General features: G+C 46.5%; 2 protein-coding genes across 3 annotated transcripts in view; one reads left to right on the top strand and one right to left on the bottom strand.

Moving 5' to 3' along the window:
- CDH23 (cadherin related 23) overlaps nucleotides 1–23,169 on the bottom strand; it is a 375,943-nt gene that overhangs the window by 44,374 nt on the left and 308,400 nt on the right. For both annotated transcript variants that reach the window (XM_077930519.1, XM_077930518.1), the window contains 3 exons: nucleotides 11,508–11,729; nucleotides 11,258–11,377; nucleotides 8,722–8,902 (listed from right to left, as the gene is read on the bottom strand). In XM_077930519.1, coding sequence (XP_077786645.1) covers nucleotides 8,722–8,902; nucleotides 11,258–11,377; nucleotides 11,508–11,729 — 523 coding nt within the window. The remainder of the gene's footprint in view (nucleotides 1–8,721; nucleotides 8,903–11,257; nucleotides 11,378–11,507; nucleotides 11,730–23,169) is intronic.
- VSIR (V-set immunoregulatory receptor) overlaps nucleotides 15,963–23,169 on the top strand; it is a 28,783-nt gene continuing 21,576 nt past the window's right edge. Inside the window, exon 1 of the mRNA XM_028729539.2 lies at nucleotides 15,963–16,203. Coding sequence (XP_028585372.2) covers nucleotides 16,128–16,203 — 76 coding nt within the window. The 5' untranslated portion in view covers nucleotides 15,963–16,127. The remainder of the gene's footprint in view (nucleotides 16,204–23,169) is intronic.

Below are 23,169 nucleotides of genomic sequence, written 5' to 3'. Positions count from 1 at the left end.
TTAGGCCACGGGCCACGAGATCCTGCGACTGATCATCACCTTGTGTCTGACGCGACCGGGAGCGCGTTGGGCCACGGGCAACAGGACCCAGCGACTTCTCATCACCAGGACATTCACAAAGACTCTCTCTCTTCTCTCCTATTTTCTGTACTGTATGTTTTATGGACCTATACCCTACCGAGCCATATTGCCCCTATTGGCCTGCTGACCTCTGCTACGAACGGTTTGTCCTGCCAGTGGTAAGAGAGGGAGTATTCGTTGGTTGCTGGACACGTGGGTTGAGTGAGGTGGCAGCACTGCAACACCCCTTTCTTCCCCTGTGGATCCTTGTCCACAACACCGTACGACGCACGTGGATACTTCTGGTACGGGAACTTGCAGAATCGGTCGAAATCTATAGAATTTCAGACCGTTCGTGCTGCGGGGGGAGGATATCCAGTTGGTTGTCGGGAGGTAGGGCCTTGTACCAACCCCATTTGCTCAACGAGGCCCGCAATCTGGTCCGGGTGTTACATCGGGCGGCAGAACAACATACCAACGCCCTTTGGGACCAATTGGTACATCAGGAGGTAGGGCGGCATACCGTTGAATATACCAGGCCCTAATCTTGACCCAGGGGTGCCTGGGTGGGAGCCCGCCGGTGGTATTTGAGCAATTAGGGGTAGAACCCTTCTCATATGCAGAGGCGACCCTCCCCTTTAGACCCATATCGAGAGGACTGGTCGGAGCAACAGTGTTACAAGTGGTTTGCCCGACCGGTTGACCGCAGAGGCTTCCGTTTGCAAGAGGGGACGTTGCGGTGTGGCCACCATCGTTTCATCCTCCGGGAACACCCCCACATTCCCTTGTGGCTGCTCTACAGGGCTACCGAGGTTCAGGAGTGGGCTTTTCGACCCTTCCTCCTGATCCGGGGAATAGGGCCAGCCTTCGAATTTTACCGAGTCTATTGCCATCCCTATAGCTCCCGAGGCCTAGCAGTATATCTGTCCCAGGCAGACGCTTTTCCCTGTGTGGAGTGGGAACGTCTCGTGTGTGGACGCTGTGCACGCCGCAGTAGGGCAAGAAGTTAGCATCACACATGCCCTGGCCTTGGTGGGCACCCATCCCTTTCGGCTGCGGGGTTGTCCTATTTGTAGTACTTCTGTGCTGGTGGTACGCTTCCCTGTTCTGCGGCACTGAAGATCCCTCGAATCAGGATGAGGACGCACATTATATCCTGCCTCCTGATTGCATTCAGCTCTCAAATGGCCACAGGGTGGAAGGGCAACACCTTCCTGAATATGACATCGGTTGTGGCCAAGAGCTTGAACAGGTCTGAATGCTGGGTATGTGTGCAGGTCCCTATGCACCTAGGACAGGGGATCCCACTAATTGGGATACCGTTCTTCATGAATGAAACTAATTTTCGAAGTCAGGTGGCGTGGTCGGGGCGCCCGGTGCTAAACTTTTCTTACGTGGTTCCCCAGCACCATATTTGGAAACTTGACAAGGTCATAGAGGGAGGCCCGTGCATCCACAGGAGTGTACCCCCCGTGTCAGTTGCTCTTTACCAGGACCATTGGTATCTCTCGACGATGGATCTTCCGGCCGAAACATTTGTGGGCAATCACTCAGGGTGTACATATATATATAATATGACCGACGTTACTCGGATCCCGTTTGACCTCCCCCTACCAACACCGCGTTGGACCCCAGGATGGTTTTGGCTCTGCGGCCACACGGCTTATAAAACATTGCCCCGCAATTGGTATGGGACCTGCAGCTTGGGAACAGTGAACCCCGGGCTTACGATACATGACACTCTCGTAGGGGAGAGGCGCAGCCGCTATCGCAGATCAGGGAATCCCTTTGCAGAAAACCCCCTGGTGGTCAGAGGTACCGCCTTCCACTCTGCCCTCAGAGTGGTCTTCCCCAGATATGGTGTTTTTGACCTGGAACGAGCTCTAGTAAATGTCTCAGCATCACTGGACATCTTTGCTGCCTCCACAGCTGATGCCTTAACCACCCTGCAGCAGGAGGTAGCGCAAATGGCCCAAATAGCCAACCTCACGGCTGAGGCCCTCCTGGCCCTTCAGATAGAAATCAGACAAACAGCCACTATCACCCTACAGAACAGGATGGCTCTGGACTACCTGCTGGCCAGCCAGGGAGGGGTTTGTACCCTTTTGAACACCTCATGCTGTGTGTATATCAATCAAGACCAACGAGTGGTGACCAATATTGAACAAATTAGGAAGTTAGCAACTATATACAACCACAGTGACCGTGTTGAGAATAATGTTGACCGCATTAGAAAACAGGCGGATTTGTACCACAAAATCAGTTTAGCTGGGGGAGAACTCCCCAGTATGTGGAATTGGTTTACTTCCTGGCTCCCAGGTTGGGGATGGTTAAAAGAAATTTTGCTTGTGATTCTGTTCCTCTTTCTTACCTTATTGCTACTATCTTGCCTTTTGCCATGCCTTATTCAGCTGGTACGCCGAATGGTGAGCCGCTCGGTTGATGCAGCTACGCGTACTCATGTCCTAGCTCTCTATGATATTACACTTATAGATCCATCAACTGAAAATGGTGAACCGTGACCGGTCAGCATTTTCATGATGGAAAGGGGGGAATGAAGGAGTGAAGGAACCAGACTGACGCCATTTCTTAAGCCAAAGCCATTTTCTAGAGTGTCTTAGAGAGCAAGCTAAAAGTCAAAAGATATTTTCTCTCTGCAAAAGCAAGACTGCAGCTATGCAAAACCCAGTGTGGTCAGACAGTTTGCACCTGTAAGCAAACTGTTGACACAAACAGGAAAGCTAGCTCACCGCAGAAGGCCAAAAGTAGACTCAGGCAGAAAGCTGTTAGACCTACAGGACGCACTTCTAAGAGGACAGGTGGTTGCGGTTTTACTGGGTATTAGAAAGCAGGTCAGACAGATAGTAAGCCTAGAGCGACATCTAGTGGATGCAGCAGCTTGAAACAGACCAAGGCGAACGCCAATCCTGATTGGCAGTGCTTCTAATGAATATGCATAAGAAGTGTTAATTATTGGCTAAAGGGGGGTGCTGAGGGGCTGAACTGTGCTTGGCTTGAAGTTATAAAAACTATCTGCCCCCAACCCTCGGGGGCATTCCTGCGAATTTTATTGAATGTTCCGATTTGCTCTTGCATTTTTGTCTGACAAAAATCCAATTGAATAAAACTGTTTTTCTAAACTTACTGCTGCCTGTTTTTGCATTTCTGGTCCACATCCTGAAGTCCCTAACAAAGACTCCCTGGAAAAGACCCTGATGTTGGGAAAGATGGAGGGCACAAGGAGAAGGGGACGACAGAGGACGAGATGGTTGGACAGTGTTCTCGAAGCTACCAACATGAATTTGATGAAACTCCGGGAGGCAGTGGAAGACAGGAGTGCCTGGCGTGCTCTGGTCCATGGGGTCACGAAGAGTCAGACACGACTAAATGACTAAACAACAACAAATCCTGTTTTCCCTATGGAGGAAAACATGGGTCGAGGAAGCATCCAGAGCAGAAAAATGGCATGGATGGGAAGGGTTAATGCCCCTCTCCTCCCCGCCCCCTCCAGCAGCCCTGCAGTTCTGGTCCAATAAAAATCAGGAGATCTGCTCACAGCCTAGTCTTCCATTTAGAAGACCCACAATCAATATGACGTCCCTTCATGTATTTCTATTTCCTCTTGGTTTGAATGTATCCGTGTGGAGCTTACTGTCTATTTGTTTGGTTTTAAGTTGCCTTGGATCGCCCTGGCCAAGATAAAGCGGCTGACAAATTGAATAAATGAAAATGAAACAAATAATCTTAGCTGAGTGTTCACACTTGTAATCACAATTTGCATTTGGCTATCGTACACCTAGTTAGGGAACTTCCCTCCTAATCAAGATGTTTTATAGATGGTACTGTACTTAACAACTACCAAAATAGCTAAAATGTATAAGACAAAAACAAATCTGTGCTGGAGGTGTGGTAAAACAGAGGGGACACTTACACATGTTTGGTGGACCTGTGAAAAAATAAAAAGCTTCTGGAACACAGTATATGACGAGCTTAAAAAAATGTTTAAGTATAACTTTATGAAAAACACAGAAGCTTTTCTACTAAGGATAATGGACACAGGTATAGCAAGAGAAGATCAGAAAATATTCCTCTATGCCACAGGAGCGGCAAGGATCTTAATTGCTAAAAACTGGAAAAAAGAAACTGTGCCAACAAAAAAGGAATGGCAAGACCAACTGTTAGAGTATATTGAACTGGTTAGATTAACAGAGGTAATTAGAGATCACACTAGACAAGAGTTTCAAAAAGCATGGGGGAAATGCAGAGAATACTTTAAAAAACAGTGCCCTAAAATACATACCTGGACTTGTTTCGATTAATGCCTGCAGGGGACTTTGTGGACATTTAAGTTATAATCAGAAAAATCTTAATAATTCTTCATAAAGGAAACTGTTTATAAGAAGTAAATAAGGAGGCCAGATACAGGATAAAGGAAGTCTTTTATTTGGTTGTTTGTATTGTTGTATGTTATGCTCACTGCATGTTATGTTCACGTTTAATGAGGGTGGATTTGTGTATTGGGGGTGTGTGTTGTGTTATGTTGTAAATAAAAATCCAGTAAAATTAAGTTGCCTTGGGCCGCCCTGGCCAAGATAAAGCGGCTGACAAATTGAATAAATGGAAATGAAACAATAATCTTAGCTGAGTGTTCACACTTGTAAGCACAATTTGCATTTGGCTATCGTACACCTAGTTAGGGAACTTCCCTCCTCTCCTTGGGCCTACTAATGTCCCAGTGTTGCAAAACCTTTCTGCTTTTAGCTTCTTGCTAGGGGCCATGAATAAACCAGCTGAGAACTGAAGACGATTAATTAAAATCCAGCTGAATTGTATTATGTTCTAATGGGACTTTTTATTCTTTTTGTTATTGGCACACAAAATTAAACATGTTTTTTTTCCCTTTCAGCAAGAGGCCCACAACGCACTAGGAAGCCTGAGGATGTTGGCTAAGACGGACTCTTTCAGAAGACAACCCTTCTTCAAATCCACTCACGGTGATTGTTATGTATTGAAGTTCTCACCCTGGCCACCAGGAGTATTGTGTATGTAGTTTTCACTCAGGTCCACGTCAGTTATTTTAGGCGGGAAACCCTGGGTTGTTGTTGCTACAATGTTGACAGCTGGCTGCCTATAAAAGCAGGCCGGCTGAGCTGTTTGCTGTTCAGTTCTGTGACAGCTTACAAATAAAGAGCTGCTTTGGAAGAATCGCTGTGTCGTCTGCTATGTCTACCCACAACTTAACAGTGATGCTTGAAAATCACGGTTCCTTCCCCTAGCTTGAAAATAGGTAGATTCTATCCAAGAGTCAATGCTACAGAGACCCTAAAAGTGAATGAAATACATTTCCTGCCCTCTATCAGCATACAGTCGTACCTTGGAAGTCGAACGGAATCTGTTCTGGAAGTCCATTTGACTTCCAAAACATTCAGGAACCAAAGCGTGGAAGCTCCTGCAGCCAATTGGAAACCCTGTCAGATGTTTGACTTCCAAAAGAACGTTTGGAAACCGCAACACTCACTTCCGGGTTTCGATCATTTGGGAGCCGATTTGTCCGGGAGCCAAGGCGTTTGAGATCCAAGGTACGACTGTATAAGAATTTGCTGATATGTTGGTTATGTTGACATACAGTGTATTTAATTAGACCTGATTAATAATGAAGTTTTATACGTGTACATTACTCACAAGTGGGCCATACATAAAACAGTAGGGCTTGCTACCAGGTACCTTGGGTTACAGACGCTTCGAGCTGCGCGATTTCGGGTTGCGCACCGCACCGAACCCAGAAGTACCGGAACGGTTACTTCTGGGTTTCGGCGCTTGTGCATGCACAGAAGCGCCGAGTCGTGACCCGTGCGTGCACAGAAGCGCAGGTCGCAGGTTGCGAATGTTGTGGGTTGCGAACGTGCCTCCCACATGGATCACGTTCGCAACCCGAGCGTCCACTGTATAGGGCTATAATCCTAAACATTCCTATCTGAGGGTGCCCCCCCCCCCCCGCAATGAAGACAGTGGAGCTTGTTTCCAAGTAAATATGCTGCATGATTAAGAGATCTACATCCAGCTTTTAAGCTTAAGAGGTTTCAAGCAGACTTCTGTGACTCTGTAGAGCAGACTGCAAAGTGGTATTCAGTCCCTTCCTAGGCAAGCTTCATAGTCCTTCTAGCACAGTTGGTTGCTTATTTTTTTTTTGGGGGGGGGGTGTTGTTTGTGGCATGAACTTGCAAAACCTCAAGGATCTTCTAGCCGGGCAAGTACTACAGGTTTGCAATGTTTCCTCTCATGGCGGATGCTGCCTGTAACAGGATTTCCTGATGTAGACACTCGGCTTCTCAGAAAGAGGCCTCTTGAAGGGATAGTTTTGAAATGTCCCATTAACTATCCTAAGGCGATTCTTTCCACACGCCTTTCCTCCCTTTCTCTTCCACCGAAAAGTTTGTGTACTCTGAAATAATCCGCCTCATATTCAGATTGTGTGTACGACACTGCAGAGATTCCAAAGCGTCTCACACAAAGGCTGTCATTGCCCAACTTTATGCAAAATCTGCTTGGTTTGCAGTAAAAACACACCAACACACAGTATTTCTCAAGGAGCTACAGCGTAGATTGTAGCTGTTATACATGACTTCACAAACCAGTGGTGGAATCACATTGCACGGCAGAGTACACAGCAGCGTGTACACGGCCAAGACAGTGCCTGCCCCGAGGTCACCCAGTGAGCTTCTTGGGGATTTATTTGAACTCTGGTGTCTCTGTTTTTAGTCTATGGGTTGCTGGTCTTTTGAGAATTGTAAGCGTGCGGGACGCGGGTGGCGCTGTGGGTAAAAGCCTCAGCGCCTAGGGCTTGCCGATTGAAAGGTCGGCGGTTCGAATCCCCGCGGCGGGGTGCGCTCCCGCTGCTCGGTCCCAGCGCCTGCCAACCTAGCAGTTCGAAAGCACGTCAAAGTGCAAGTAGATAAATAGGGACCGCTTACCAGCGGGAAGGTAAACGGCGTTCCGTGTGCTGCGCTGGCTTGCCAGATGCAGCTTTGTCACGCTGGCCACGTGACGCGGAAGTGTCTCTGGACAGCGCTGGCCCCCGGCCTCTTGAGTGAGATGTGCGCACAACCCTAGAGTCTGTCAAGACTGGCCCGTACGGGCAGGGGTACCTTTACCTTTACCTTTAAGCGCGCTGGCAAGCCAGATAAGCTGTTGTGAACACCACACACAGGCTGCAACACACACACACACACATTCCCCTCTATCCCCCCAGCAATTAGGCTTGGAAGAAAGTGCTTTCACTTTCCCTCCTAAACCTAATGGGAAGAGGGATGTGATATTCCTGGAGGGTGCAACCTTCCCTCTCCAGCTGGAATCTCCTCCTAGCAACAAGGAAGATTAAACTAAGGCTTTTATTGGCTTTTTCCAAGCCTAATTTCAGTGGGAGGAGAGTCTGTGGGCAGCAAGGAAGGCCTCTGCAGATGCCAGGTTTGCAACCAGTGTCCCAGCCCAACACTCTGACCACTAAACCACAGTGCCACTGACCACTGTACCAAGGAACCAAATGTGAAAAAGCAGCACTGGAAACGTAAGCTACTCATAGCAATGTTATCGTTGCAGTAATTACTATTACTCATCACCAGGGCTGGCCCAGGACATTTCACCGCCTGAGGCAAGGGACAAGATGAAACCTTTCCCCACCACTGTTCTGCATACAGAAACCCACGGAGCTGGAAGTGGGATCTTGCTTCAGTGCTGGCAGTGGAGCAACATCCTCCATCTGACCTGAGGGCAGCAGGCTAGCTCAGGAGTGAAGGGCAAGCTGCATGGCATATATAGCTTGAACCCCCAACACCTCTCTCCTGCTATTTCACAGCTCCACCCAGCACCTACTTACGGCCTGCTCAGGCAAAGGCTGCAGTGGTGCATCCCATGAACAGGGCCACACGTGCACATTCAGTGAGTAGCTGCACCTGAGAGCTTGCTCTGTCAGGGACCTTTCTCAGCAGTTTTCGCTGTGATATACTGGGATAATGTGGCTGCTGACTAGGCAACATAGCCAGATCAGTGGCAAAGCAAGAATAATTGCTGCTGGCTCAAGAGAACAGGAAGAGTTGGGGGCCTCAGGGAAAGGAGGGGAGCCAGGGGAGGCCAGAAGGAATGGCTAAGGGTCATCCACTCCTACCCCCTGTAAACCTGAGGCAGCTGCCACCATCTGTCTAAGGGAGGACCCATTCATCATTTCCAGAGTGTTTCTGATGTGCAATGTGCTTTGTAATTCCTCCACATAAAACTCTCTGAGATAAGCCACAAGGACACCCACTCTACATATTTTTGTTTCACTGAAGCAGATGGACAGCGACTTGCCTGAGTCTACCCAGTGAATTAGTGGCAGGAATAGAATTAGACCAGAGTTATCTGGGGTTGAAACAGAGAACTCATTCAGTTGGTTCTTTTTAGCTTTTACTTGTGACTTAGACAAGAGGACACTGACCTTATTCCACACATATGGAAACTAAGTCTTAGTAAGAATTGCTATTTGCACAGGGAAGCAGTGGCCCGGGCAGAAACAGAATGCTGACTCCTGAGATGATTTCTGCACACATGCATGATTTAACTGCATTTTCTGGATGGGCTGAGAACTGCAAACTCAAGCGTTCCTGTTCTATTTCTTTCTCCACTTACCAAGGGGATCCCCTGCTATGATGCTGTACTCCACTTGTCCATTGGGTCCCGAGTCTCCATCGTGGGCAAGGAAAGTCCACACCCTTGGACCTGGCTGGCCTTCTGTGATGTCAAAGGGCCCTTCATAGGAATGTGGGAACGTTGGTTGATTATCATTGATATCGTTCAAATTCACTAACACCTGAAGACAAAAAACACACAGAATAGTTTGCAAATGCAGCCAAAACAATGAGTAAAAGCTATAAAGCCTGTTATCGAGTATCTGCAGCCATCTTGTACGCAACTGCCAGTATAGTACTGCTAGTTTTATTTATTCATTTCACTTATCTCAATTTCCCCCACTGTATTTCTTTATTTGCAGCAACAAACACAAGCATTCTCAATAATCTTCATACAGAAATTAACAGCATCCAATGGCATCCATCTCTGACTTAAAAAGATTTTGCACAGACTGCAAAACAAAGAACATCTGAAAGCCAACATTCCAGTTTAATTGCAAAGCTGTGTTTCTTGACAAGGTAAATTTGTGTGAGGATTTGCCAGGTTGAACCCTGATTGGGCCCAGGTCAGATGCAAGCACATTCTGAGTACTCTGTGCAATGGGCTGTTTGGTATTTATTACGCTGCTGCAGCTGTAATCAGTTTATTCTAGGAAGCAACCATGGAGAACAAGGTAGGGCTTAACGTGTGCCTGGAATCAGCTCTGGAAACTGTTCTGGAGGGCAGGCCTCATTCTTGAGCACATGGGTAAACTTAAGCGATGAAGAATGGGCAATAGAGCCGTTCAACATGGAGTAACCGCACCCATCTCCACACACTGATTAGAAAGAACGGTGCTTGCAAGTCAGAGGACGTGTTATCCTGATAAGACGTAATTTTCAGTTGCTTTTATGGCAGTTATAAACAAACCAGCGGATCATGGAAGAACCCACATAGTTGCACAGTCCTGTTATGAAAGCCATTACTAGGCAGTGCACTTCGATTCTAGCCCTCAAGATTTTTGGAAAATACTTGAAAATATGACTGCAGTTGCAGGAACTCTTCAGTGTGGGCAGGCAATTTCCAATCAAACTCCAAAGCTGCCCTTGTGACTTATTAATCTAGTCTATGCAGAGTCCAAGATAAGCATTGCCTGTCTACATCCACACTGTGAAGTGGCACAGGGTTGTAGAAACCAGCAATTGTGGAGTTGAACAGCAACTTCCACAACAGTGTCTCCTCCAACATGATGCCTGCTCTGTTACACCTGCAGCATGGAAGCTCCTTTAATCCACTCCTTGTGACAGCAGTTGCTGCAAGGTGGAGGGGATGCATGCAATGGTTCACCACATGTAGGTTTTAGCACACTGCTGCGAAGCTTTCTTTTTGGATGTTTGCTGTGCTACGGTGCACGCACCATGTGGTTTCTCATGCGGGTCACTGCACATGGACAGGTGCCGCACGGAACAATCTATAATGATATCTTTGTGTTGGCCATAATACAGAAACTGATCCCGTATGTACATTGCAGCAAAAATAACAGAGCCAGGTAGCACTTCTCATTAGTATAAGAGTGAGCAGATTCAAAGCAGAGGAGAAAAAAGGGAAGGACCTCTCACATGGCCTTCTTTGAACAAGGAAGCAAAACAGCCTTCAGGAAACTGCAAGTGGAAAGTGCAAGCAAAGAGTGAGCTACACAAGTGTAGAGTTGAAAGGTAACTCAAAGGTCACCTTGTTCTGCCACAGCAGCAGTATTCCTCTATTTGTTTCCCTTTCCTTTCCTTTTTTGCATGAGAAGCAAGGATGTTCAGTGTATAATGGTTTTTGTTACCTATTGTCACAACATAATATTAATATATATTTTTAAACCCTCTAATGATGGAGAAACTCCACCATCAGCTTTCAAGGACATCTGCTTCCATTGCTGAAGTTCTTCCTAATGTTGAGTTGAACATCCCTTTCCTGTAATTTGAACCTGTTGATTGGGGGGGGGGTCCCCACCCCCTTGGAGCAACAGAAAACATATTGGTTCCATCATCCATGTGACAGCCCTTCAAATATTTGAAGATGGCCAATCCTGTCGCCTTTTAATCATCTGTTCTCCAAGCTACACATATGTCTCTTTACACTTTTCTCCAGATCCCTCACCATCTCTGTTGCCCTCCTATGGGCCACCACCAACATCTTAAAGTTTGGTGCCCAGCAGTGATTTTCCCTCTTTGCCAAATACTGGAGACAAGTGAGAGAGAAGTATGTTCTTCCCAAGGAAACTATCCATGGAATTTCCTCCTACTGAGAACCACGGATATAGTTGCTCCTTTTAAACAGTTTCTATAATGCAACGGCAATTGAATTGCAGAACATGCAAGAATGCGAAAAAGGAGAGAGCAAAAAGTTTGCTGTGCACGCTTCATAGAATGGGAGATCATTAATCTCATTAGCTGTTGCATGTTATGGAGGTTTAGCTTCTGGAAATGCAAGCAGCATCTGGAAGTGCTTTTGGAGGGCTGCTCGTTATCCGCCTGTTTCATCCTCTTTTCCCGGAAGAGATACGTACCGTTGTGGTGGATGTGAGACGGCGTGAAGGGATCGGACACTGGTCTGTAGCAGTGACAATCAGTGTGTAACGCCCGTGGCTGATTTCATAATCCAACTCCTTCATTGTGCTGATTTGTCCCTAAAATGAGAGGCCAAAACAAAAGGGAAACGTTAGCTTTCGGCAATGAGGGCGTATGCTCATGGACTGTTGGGTAACGGAGTTCAATACCATTGTGCAAAGTGAAACAGCGATGTGAAAGTGTACTAACCGTAGTGCTGTTTATGTGAAAAGTGCCCATGATGTTCCCCTCTGTGATGGCATATGTAACTGTGCCGTTTGGCCCTTCGTCAAGGTCCACCGCATTGATGGTGATAAGGATTGCGTTAAGTGTGCCGGGGCCCTCATCCAGTGTGACTTCATACTGCTGCTGCCGAAATACTGGAGCATTGTCATTCTCATCCAGGACGGTGACATAGACCGTGGTAGTAGCCTGTGAGCAAACACTGACACATTCAGAATCATGCAAGGATAATAATAAAAATAAAATAAAGTGTCTAGATGCGAGCAATGCACTTAAGCCTACACACACATTTCCACATGCTTCCAGAGGTTAACAAATACATCCACCTTTAAGGTTATGCCATTGTCAACTGTCAGGGTCTGGAGGAGGTCAGCAATAACTCACAGGGTGTTAGTGAAGTTAACGCTTTATCCAAAGAAACAAAACAGCTCAGGCAGAGTGAGCACAACAACTCTTCCAAGCAGATCTTGCCCCAATGAGGACTGAAGGTCCCTGCCTTTCCAACAGCTCTCCAAGTCTCCTCCTCCCCTGGTTCCTTCCCAAGCAATCTGAGGCTCCTTCATCTTGTCTATCTTTGCTCCACTCTCTTCATACCTCTTCAGGTTCTGGCAGACCAGGGCGAAGTGGAGCTGGTCACCGCAGGAGGGGAAGACCTCCTCACCAGCTTGACTCACTGCCGCCTCTTGATGCCCCCTCATCTCCAGTCTCCTCTTCTGCCTCTGATTCTGGACTTCTTTTTGCTACAGACTCTTCCTGCTTACTAAATCCTGCTACCTCTTCAGCTTCTCACACTTCCTCCCAGTCTGCTCCCTCTTCTCCCTCTAACCACTCGTTGATGTCCCACCCATCCCCTGGTTCCGAGCCTTCTTCCCTTGGGGGTTCCCCAGCTGGTGTCTCCCACCATTCCTCTGCATCCAGCCAGTCCATGACATCAACTGATGTTATCCAGGAGGCACAGCCACAGAAGGGATTAAATAAGACATTTGGTCAGGCGTACTAAGCAAGCAAGTAACACAAGCAATAGGCAACATTATTTTGGCAGTGCCTCTGAGAGACACTGAGGGGGCTTCCAGACAACCTGTTTAACAAGCATTATTGATGTTATCCAGGAGGCATGGCGAAAGGTATCACGGTATACAAATGAATGCATTGTGGTATATTAAAATAGGGCAGAACAATGGACCAGAATTTAATGAAACAACCTACTGTAATGTGTGAATAAATCCTGCAGTACAAAAAGGTCTGTTAACCCTTCCCAGTTGTCACAGGAGCCATGCAAAATGCTCTCAGCAAACTACAGAATGTTCAACTAATTCCACAACAGACTTCTAAAATAAAAACTATTAACTCTCTTTTTTCCCCCTTTGTAAATTTTGGGTCCACTCTGAAGGACTTGGACGAAATATATCCATTTGGGTTTGCCATTCTTAAACAGAGGAGGGCAAACTTTGTCAATCTGGTCTGCATCTTGTGTTTCAAAAACTGCATTTTTCTCCCATTCTGAAATCAAATATGAATCCCATGGGATTTAAGAGGAAGGAAGGAAAATGCTTAAGAAAGGAAGGACAGGCTGCTGGATCAGGCCAGCATCCTATTCTCATTGTGGTCAAACCAGATGCCTGTGGGAAGCCCATAAGAAGTACCTGCAGCACTCTCCCCTCCTGAGATTTCCAGCAACTGGTATTCATATGCATTTTCTCTGGGATGAGGTAGAAGAAAGCCATTGTTGGCCTCATCTTCCATGAGTTGTCTCATCCTCTCTTGAAGCCATCAAAGTTGGTGGCCACCCCTACCTCTCTATTCCTGAATTAAAACTGTATGCACCTCAAGGTCAAAAGCCAAATCTAATAAACCAAGAGGATTTAGGAAAACTCTCACACAGAGCCTTGCTGTGCACTTCCTCCACAGCCAGCAAGTAAGGATATACCATCTGGACAGTACTGTGTCCAGTTCTGGGCACCACAGTTCAAGAAGGACAGTGACAAACTGGAACGTGTCCAGAGGAGGGCAACCAAAATGGTCAAAGGCCTGGAAACGATGCCTTATGAGGAACGGCTAAGGGAGCTGGGCATGTTTAGCCTGGAGAAGAGGAGGTTAAGGGGTGATATGATAGCCATGTTCAAATATATAAAAGGATGTCACATAGAGGAGGGAGAAAGGTTGTTTTCTGCTGCTCCAGAGAAGCGGACACGGAGCAATGGATCCAAACTACAAGAAAGAAGATTCCACCTAAACATTAGGAAGAACTTCCTGACAGTAAGAGCTGTTCAACAGTGGAATTTGCTGCCAAGGAGTGTGGTGGAGTCTCCTTCTTTGGAGGTCTTTAAGCAGAGGCTTGACAACCATATGTCAGGAGTGCTCTGGTGGTGTTTCCTGCTTGGCAGGGGGTTGGACTCGATGGCCCTTGTGGTCTCTTCCAACTCTATGATTCTATGATTCTATGACATACCGCCCACCTTGAAATACATGTGGTCAGGGAGTTTGGCTTTCCCTGTTATGGGGCAAGCTGCTTTGCAGAAGAATGCTATTTCTTATTTATGGAGAGAAGTACAGCCGAAAAGTTCTCCATGAAAAAAGACTTGGGGACAAACCACATGTCATTAAGGAAATCGAAGAATGGCCGTGCAATTCTAACAATAAGACCTATTGAATTCACTAGGGATTAGTCCCAGGTAAGCAGAGTTAGGATTGCAGCCTAACACCCCCAATGTTTGCTTTTTTTTTAAACAAGTGTAAGAAACTCTGAATTTGATCAGAGCAGCTGTGCATGGGAAGGGAATGTTTAACTAGTCCCCAATCCAAATGCGCCCTCCCCCCAGCTGCTGTGGTAAAATAATAATAATACATGGGCCAAGTATTTATCATTGTCCCTTGTGGGGCTAATAGCAGCTTGGAGAGAAGATTTAGATCAGAGGAAGTGTTAAGCACCTTCAGCGCTGCTGCTCTTAACAAATTCAAACTGAATACCCTGACAAGACGTCATTAATGGAACATGAGCTCCCTTTCAGGCTAGATTTCAGAAACTGTTTCAGCAGGATGGTCTGCTCATGCAAATCAACTCCCTTTTCCTCCTTTCTTATCAGAAGCAAGGGCTGATTCAATACATCAAAGGTTTGCTGCATTCTTCAAATTGTACCTGTCTGTTGAGTAGATTGAACAAGTGGCCTCAAAGCCTACTGTAAGCAGCACTGCCTTTCAGATAAGACCAACCAGCCCAATCAGTTTAATTGGCCACACACTGTTTCTGCAACATCTCCTAGACAAAGCTCCAGGAAATCATGTAACAACATGGTACACAGCCGAGCAATTATGCAACATCTTGTGGTTGAAGCGCTCTCTGATCACGCAAAAGACATCTTTGCTAAGTGCCTCTTGCAACTTTCCCTGCTCGGTTTTCACGTGTGAGCATGACATCTCCTTTCCCTTTGTACTCTTTTTGATCTTTCTTCTCTTGTCTTCAAAGCAGCGCCATCTCTTACTATTTTATCTGGTTACTTTAATATTGCTATGTCAGAATCAAAGAGCATCTTTTAAAAGCACAGTTGAGAGAAAGGGAGAGAGAGAGAAAGCCAAGCACTGCATAAACCATTGGAGCTTAAGCTGATTAACATATCCACTTGACTCACGAGTCAAATAAAATAAATACCACGTGTCTCCTAAAATCACTTCCTCACCACCACACAAGCACACACACTTGTGCACAACTTGTGTAGTAATAAGCAAATCTACTTTCAGCTCCCAAAGTACCAGATGCCGAGAGAAAAAGCACTGGGATGATTGACAAGCACCTGGCGATTTTTTCAAGTATTGGTTTCAAATGTTTGGTGCAACACTGCCTTTTAACAAGTCCATCTAGCCTCAATATTCCCTACTCTGGCTGGCAGGGGCTTTCTGGTCTACCTCATTCCTGCCCAAGAGCCAATAATTGGAAGTGGTGGTGGCTTGAATACTGAGGCAGCATCTGTCCAGGTGTGTTCTACCTCTGAGCTACACCGTCTTTCTACATCGTTAACTTTCAATCCCTCCCCCTCCCTTAAGGCTTCCCCACCAGCCCCAATTCTAGCAAGAGGCAGTGTGCTCAACTGCAAATTCTCTGGTACCCTAAGAGCAAAACCTGTCTGCATCAAACAACTCTTTGCAACCTACTTTTCTTCTGAAAGGGAAAAAAAAAAGGTTAGAGGCTTTGATAATTAAGTGGTATATAAATCCTGTTAAACAAACAAATAACTGGCGGGGGCGGGAGGATGGTCTGACGAAGTTTGCACGCTACAGACGGGATAATCTGCCAACCTGTCAAATCGATGCGTCACATGCGCGAAGCATACCCGCATTCTCTCTCGGCCTCCAGGGGGCGCCCTTCGTTCGCGCTGCCCGCCCGGTCCAAAGCGCGCGCACCCCCCCCCCCCCCCGCGCGCTGGGTTTGCGCATCTGGGCTGCTGAAATTTCCTGTGAGTTTTGCAACTCCCTCTCGGCTCTGCTTCGGGACTGCCCAGCTCCGGGCGCCAGCCGCTGGAGAGAGACCCACCCAGAGGGGAGCGGCGAGCGGAAAAGGGATTTATTATTTACTATTCTTTCACCTCGCGCGGCATGGACCAGGAGGCAAGGAAGCGGCGAGTCCCGCCGCCGCTGCTCCTGCTGACGCTTGCCTTGGCTCTCCCTCGAGGTAAGGGCAGGCGGGGAGCCTTGGAGGGCGCAGCTGGGTCTGCGCCAAGACCCGCGCATTTGCATTCCCACTGGGCTGGCCTGAGGGACAAGGATTCCCAACGGGGATGGAGCCTCCCCCACCCCACCCCCCCGCTCTGCACCCTTCCCTGGGAGGCTACCTGGCTGGAGAGAGGCGCTTGAAAAAGCAGCGAGGAAGGTTGCTGCTAATGTGGGGTGGGTTGGGTTGGGTGGCAGGAGGGGTGGGGTGGGAGGAAACCAAATGGAGTTTCAATACCTTGTTGAAGCAACCTTCCTCCCCTTTCCTTGCCCCCCCCTTCCTCGCTGTGCTTCTTCCAGCCAGGGCAGGTGAGTGGGTGGGCATCGTTGGCTTATCCCACCTCCATCCATCCCCAAACGCAGGCTGAGCGGGCTAAAAGCAGGGCTGGTGACTCTGAAGTATTTGCAGGATGCAGTTGTTCCCAGGCTGGTGGTGAATGAAGTTTGTCAACAGGTGAGGGATGTTCCAAAAAGAGCATCTTGGTGGCCCACAGGGATGCCTGTGCCAATCCGCTTGTATGAGTTGGAAGCCTTTGGAATACCCCCACACCTCTATCCTTACCTGCTTGGCTGTGCCTTTCTGGCTCTAGAGCTGCCCAGTAAAAAACAACAACCCAGCTGTGTACATATTTGCATGTATGGGGTTTGAAGTCCAGAGTTGGCTACAGACCAACTTTCAGGCCTTCAGCTGGGTTTTTTTTATATCCCTCAGGTAACTTTACTGCAAGGCCGCTATGTCATACATGATGCCTAAAGGGCTTTTTGCTGAACGCGGAGGAAACAGGATTGTTTTTTTCCTGGTAACTGGGGCTCAGCTGAGATCACTGAAAAAATATTAAAGTCACTGATGCCTTGCAAATCATGTTTTAAGGGAGAGGAACAGCAAGGGAATAACGAGATTATTTCGGTTTACAATTGCTCCTCTCCTTTGGACAAGCTGTCGAAATAGTCAGCAAGTTAGCTAGCACAGTCTGACAGACAGCAATGGGTTTGCATCTGTGCAAGGTTACATCTTTGCTTAGCTGTGAATTCACTTGGTGGTGTTGAGCAAATAACTGTCTTTCAATTCTGCATGTATAAATGTAAATATCAATATTCTGCTTCTCAAGAGTTTTTATGAGGCTGAAGGAACTTTGCGTTAAAGGCATCTAACCAAGAGATAACAAATAACATTATATAGCTCTGAATATTTGTTTAAAATGCAAACAAAACAGCCGCTTCCCCCAAGCACTTATGTATCTGATTGTCAAATTTTCCAAGAGGTTGAGAAAGAGCATGATGATGAGAACTGTGTAAGAAGGATGAGAAAACTACTTAACAGTGTCAGATCAATATTTTTCCTAAGGTGGGAGCATCAAATGCTCCCCTCCCCCGGTGCTTAAGACCAGTTGAGTTCTTGTGGCATCTGAGGCAGAAAATACCATAACCACCTTTCCCTCCTTGGCAGTAAAAATGCCACAACAGTTCAAGGACCGGGCCAAGTTCAAACTGTTACTACTTGTATGCAAAGCCTTTAACATCTAGGGACCAGTTTACCTGTGGGGTTGGTTGCCTTGATCCATATATGCCCACTTGACTGTTTTGATCTTCACAATGGGCACCTGTTCTAGGTAACACATAATACTACTTACACTTTGGAACTCTCTGCCTATTGACTCCTTTTTGGCACCTTTTTGTTTAGGCAAGCCTATCCAGTGAGGTAGAAGCTACATGTCCTTTGAAACTTTTTTAGTTCATTTGAACCATCTTCTCTTGAAAGTTTTTTAATACCTGTTTTTAACATATATATATATATATAAATAGATGATATATAGATATATAACAGGAATTTTAATGTTTTGTTTTATACTTTTGTAAAAGCTTAGAGGTTCTTTTATGTTGTGTTGTGGGGTTTTTTTTGCAATCAAGTAGTATAGAAATTTTGTTAAAATATATCATAATAATAAATTTAACAACTTAACTTGCTGCGCTTTCATGATACCCAGAATCAGCTGCCTGGTGGTATGGCCAGCCCAGACTTCCTACAGTCTTAAGTTAGTAGCAGGAGTGGCTGGCACTATGGGGCAGAGCCATAGAACCCCCCCCCCTTCCTGACGTCAGCTTGACGTCAGGATGGCGATGAGGCAAGGTGGTAATGAAGTTGGGACTGCATGGGTGCATCAACAGCAAGGATGGATTAGCATCCCTGGACCAGTTGCACAGGCAGCCCCAATATTATTTATTTATGAGCATTTCTATGCCACTTGATATTTCAAAGATCTCTAAGCTTTGCCACGGTCCCTGTCCCCACACTGTCCTGGGAAGTGGTTGCTGTGAGCAGCTGGATGCATTCTAGAGCTTTGCCAAAGGGAAACAGACAAAGAGAAATTAAAACACTCAGGCAGCAGCGCTGCAGCCCCCCTAACTGCCTTTGTGCTTACATTAACCCCTACCCCCCTCCACCCACATTTGTATTTGCTCTCCGATTTTTATGGATTTCCCCTGTAAAATATGTATGCTGATGGAATGGATTTGGAACTGTTGTGGTTCCATTCATTTCTACCTTGTGCCCTGCCACATGCGGGCTTCCCAGAGGCAAGGATTGTGAGGGGGTCCTCTTATATTCACATGCGAGCTCATCCTTCCTGTTGTTGGTTATTATCTGTCTATCTCAAGAGACAATGGAGGAGTGTGCCTTTGCGGGTGAAGTCAAACTGTCAGAGTTATAGTGTCTGCTGTTGCTGTAGAGGCAGATACAGGAGAGACATGTTTTGTTGCAGCTGGGGCAGATATGGTTGTGCTGCTGCAGATACATCATGGCTTTTTCTTCTCTCTGCGCTCCTTGCAGTGGTCATTCCTTTTCGGGTCACTCTGCTATGCATTCACGGCCTGACTGACTGCCTCCAGCCATTGTGGTCATCTGCAAGGGATTCCCACACAGCGGGGCTGATGTTGCCAGCCTTCACGTCTTGCATGCTGTTATCTTTGTAACACAGAGGTGGTCTGCTAACAGGCCTAGTACCTGAAGCCAGCACCCCATAGAGCATGTCCTTGGAGAGCCTGCCCTCTTCCATTCTGTGGACATGGCCAAGCCGGCATAGACCTTGCTGAGACAGGAGTGTGGACATGTGGGCTTGGGAAAGTGCATCTTTGCTTGAGACGCTGTCCTGCCATGTGATGCCCAAAATCTTCCTGATGCAGTGCATGTGGAAGGTATTGAGGCGTCACTCCTGGTGGTTGTAAGTTACCCATAAAATAGCATGCTCAACACACAAGCCTGGTAGACCTTGATTGCTATTGGTTGTTAGCATCACATTCTCCCACACCCTTTTAGACAGGTGAGCCATTGCCGTAGCTGCCTTGCCAATATGCTTAGTACATAGAGCATCATGTACTAGTAAGGACTTCCTTTTTGTTTGCCACTGGGTAGCCTTGTTGAGCCACTCATGGAATAAGCTCCCTTATTTAGAAAGTTGGAGAAGCTCTATTCGAAGCTCTATTCAAATCCCAAATGTGAAAAGCAGTGGAAAGCATTTTGAATCTTCTTCTTGTTGTTGTTTAGTCGTTTAGTCATGTCCGACTCTTCATGACCCCATGGACCAGAGCACGCCAGGCACTCCTGTCTTCCACTGCCTCCCACAGTTTGGTCAAACTCATGCTGGTAGCTTCGAGAACACCATCCAACCATCTCGTCCTCTGTCATCCCCTTTGCCTTGTGCCCTCCATCTTTCCCAACATCAGGGTCTTTTCCAGGGAGTCTTCTCTTCTCATGAGGTGGCCAAAGTATTGGAGCCTCAGCTTCAGGAATCCCATTAAACTGATTTTGTATTCAGTTTGCTGCCTTTTCTATTTCCTAGCAAGAAAGACTACTTCATTAGAAGTGACACGCCTTGCATCCTGACACTTAAAAGTGCTGGCTGAAATACAGGGACGACGCCCTTCTTGTGCGACTTCCTTATTACGGTTCATGGAAAGGGAAAAAAGCCCCTTCACCGAGGGCATGTTTACACTGTGTAGCATAAGGAACTACTTCATTAAGAGTTGTGCAATGGGTTCTGCATTTATTCCCTCTCCCTAGAGGGTGCGCAAACAATAGCTCTGGACAGGGAGCCGGAGCTCTCTAAGAGATATCAGAAAATTCCAACAGAGAATTCTCAGCATCTTCCTGGAACACAGAGAGGAAGCTGCAGCATTCATTCTATATATTAATGATAGAGAGCCAGTGTGGTGTAGTGCTTAAGAGCGGTAGATTCGTAATCTGGGGACCCGGGTTCGGGTCTCCGCTCCTTCACATACAGCTGCTGGGTGACCTTGGGCCAGTCACACTTCTTTGAAGTCTCTCAGCCCCACTCACCTCACAGAGTGTTTGTTGTGGGGGAGGAAGGGAAAGGAGAATGTTAGCTGCTTTGAGACTCCTTCGGGTAGTGATAAAGCGGGATATCAAATCCAAACTCTTCTACTTTTCTTCTTCTAATGGCAAAGTCATTTTCCAAGTGCTGAACTTGAAGCACATCCACACCCGGGAGGAAGATATTGGCATGCCTGGGGGAGTTCCAAGGTTTGCAGAAATATAACATATATTTAAGGGGAACAACTTAGGTGGGCGAAAAGCTCCCAAGAACAGTTCAGCAAAGTCTGTGTATGCTCAGTGGCATAGAATGCTGACTGACTACAGGTGGTGGAGGAGGAACAAGAATATCCTTTAAGAAAGCAGGTGTTTTCTTGTTTATGAGAAAGGTGCTGTAGGAAGATGAACCATTTTGGGGGGAAAGTGGACTTATGCTAAACTACACACAATGTTTTCCCCAATTCCTCCCCCCTCCCCAAATTTTAAACTATGTCTTCTGTGTCATCTAAGTGAAAACTGACACCACTAGTTTACTGACGTCTGTTACAGGGGAAGTAATAATTGTGGCTGCAAAGGAGTTTCCAATAACCTGTGCAAATATCCCCCCCCCCTCACTGCTATACAGTGTTATCAACTTATATGCATGGGTGTCTTCCCCACCCCCCTCTTCTGTCACCCTGAACTGAGATACCACTACCATATCATGCAGTGCCACACAGTGTTGCTGTATTTAGACAACACCAAAAAAAAAAAAAAAAAAAAAAAAAAGGTTAAGTGTTCGTTGTAAGATATTTGGTTGATAGTCACACAGGCATTTTGACATTTGCCTTGCTCACTGCCATTTAAATATTCTGACATTTAGGTTTAATTAAGCCTAAGTCAAGGAAGTAAAATCATACTGTGTCCCAAAGATCCATGGAACATTAGCATCATCTGTGTTGCATTATTCGGCGAATTTAAACGCAATTAAGTCAGAAATGGTGGGAGGGAGGCATGGTTTCACCCAAGACCTTTGTACCCTCATTTATGGTTAATTGTTCAATGAATTAATCATCAAGTTCACACACTCCCTTTTTAAAGTCAGCATATTCATTACTATTCCATTGCTTGCTGTCCATGCCAGCGGGTGAAGTTTGACAGAAGACATCACGGGAGTGGGTTCCTCACCCTCTCTCCTCAATCACTCACTGCTCCCCAAATTAGCCTAAAAGATTAAATTGCAGTTTAATCTTCTTTTTAAGTGTACAAGATCTGTAATAGTGAATTTTTTTTTTAAGAGCTTTCTACAAATTAAGGAAATTCATCTGTCCCGGCCAGGGTCTTTCCCCCCATCTGGAGCTCACAGAGGCTCAGCTCCAGCACCTCTCAGGTGGGCACCATTGCCATTTGAAGAGAACAAGGGGGAAGTTCATGGTGAGCTCCGGCACCACTTTTTCTAGAAAAACAGCACTGCTCCCAACCTTCTCCAACTGTAAATTTCAATATAAAGCACCCAAGGATCCAATCACATTGCTGAAGGGGGAGCGGAATCCATTAAGTCTTGTGCCTTTTTGTGGTGCTACCTCAAATTTATCCAATAGTCTTCTACAGTGTTGGGAAGATTTGAAGGAAGTACAGTGGTACCTTGGGTTACAGACGCTTCAGGTTACAGACCCGGCTAACCCGGAAGTAGTACCTCAGGTTAAGAACTTTACCTCAGGATGAGAACAGAAATCGAGCGGTGGTAGCGGGAGGCTCCATTAGCTAAAGTGGTACCTCAGGTTAAGAACAGTTTCAGGTTAAGAACAGACCTCCAGAACGAATTAAGTTCTTAACCCGAGGTACCACTGTAGACAAAAACCCAGCATAAGGTGAGAGGGGGGCTGCAAGAAGAGGCTTGCCTCTTCGTGCCATTCCCCCCCCCAACCCTCTTCAATGACTTAGTGCTGCAGGGCTTCCTCCTGCAGCAGGAAGTGCTTGGTGAACTGCAGAATTACTCTGCCACTGGGAGAGGCAAGATATGAAACTTAACAACAACCTGCACACACCTTAAAGCGCTAGCCATAAAACCCCAAAACAGGATGTTGCTGCAGTTAATTGAAAACATATTTTGTTGTTAATACCAGCAGACTCTTCAGATTTTTAAAAGCCAGAAGTTACTTAACCACATAGATTAACAACAAAACAAAAGGATACTGCAGTTTTTTAAAAGTTGGTGGTTACAAAAGGGATGGAACACATTAAATCGGGGCAGGGAAGCTTTTTCAGAGCCAACAACCACAACTGCCTTTTTGCGACCACATTCTCCTGGCAGGCAAGGCGAGAGGCAAAAGTGGGAAGAACAATAGATGCAAATTTTATGTTTGTTACAGTAGTCTCTTGAGACACACGGATGCCAACAACTTCAACAACAAACACCTGTTATTCTCTTCTCCATCGAAGCAAGCTAGAGACATTATCAAAGTTCAGATTCCAGTCAGGCAAAAGCACTTAAGGAAAGTGTCAAATAGGGATAGCTATGGGTATGGCCTGAGGAAAATGGGTGTGTTTGAGGGGGTTTCAGACAGACAGGCCTGGAGGGTCAGATCCGGCCTCCCCAAGCCTCACCCCTGTGCTAAATGG

The sequence above is a fragment of the Podarcis muralis genome, chromosome 6 (assembly GCF_964188315.1).
Source record: "Podarcis muralis chromosome 6, rPodMur119.hap1.1, whole genome shotgun sequence".
Classification (NCBI taxonomy): Eukaryota; Metazoa; Chordata; class Lepidosauria; order Squamata; family Lacertidae; genus Podarcis; species Podarcis muralis.
This window is presented reverse-complemented; position numbering and strand designations above follow the sequence as displayed.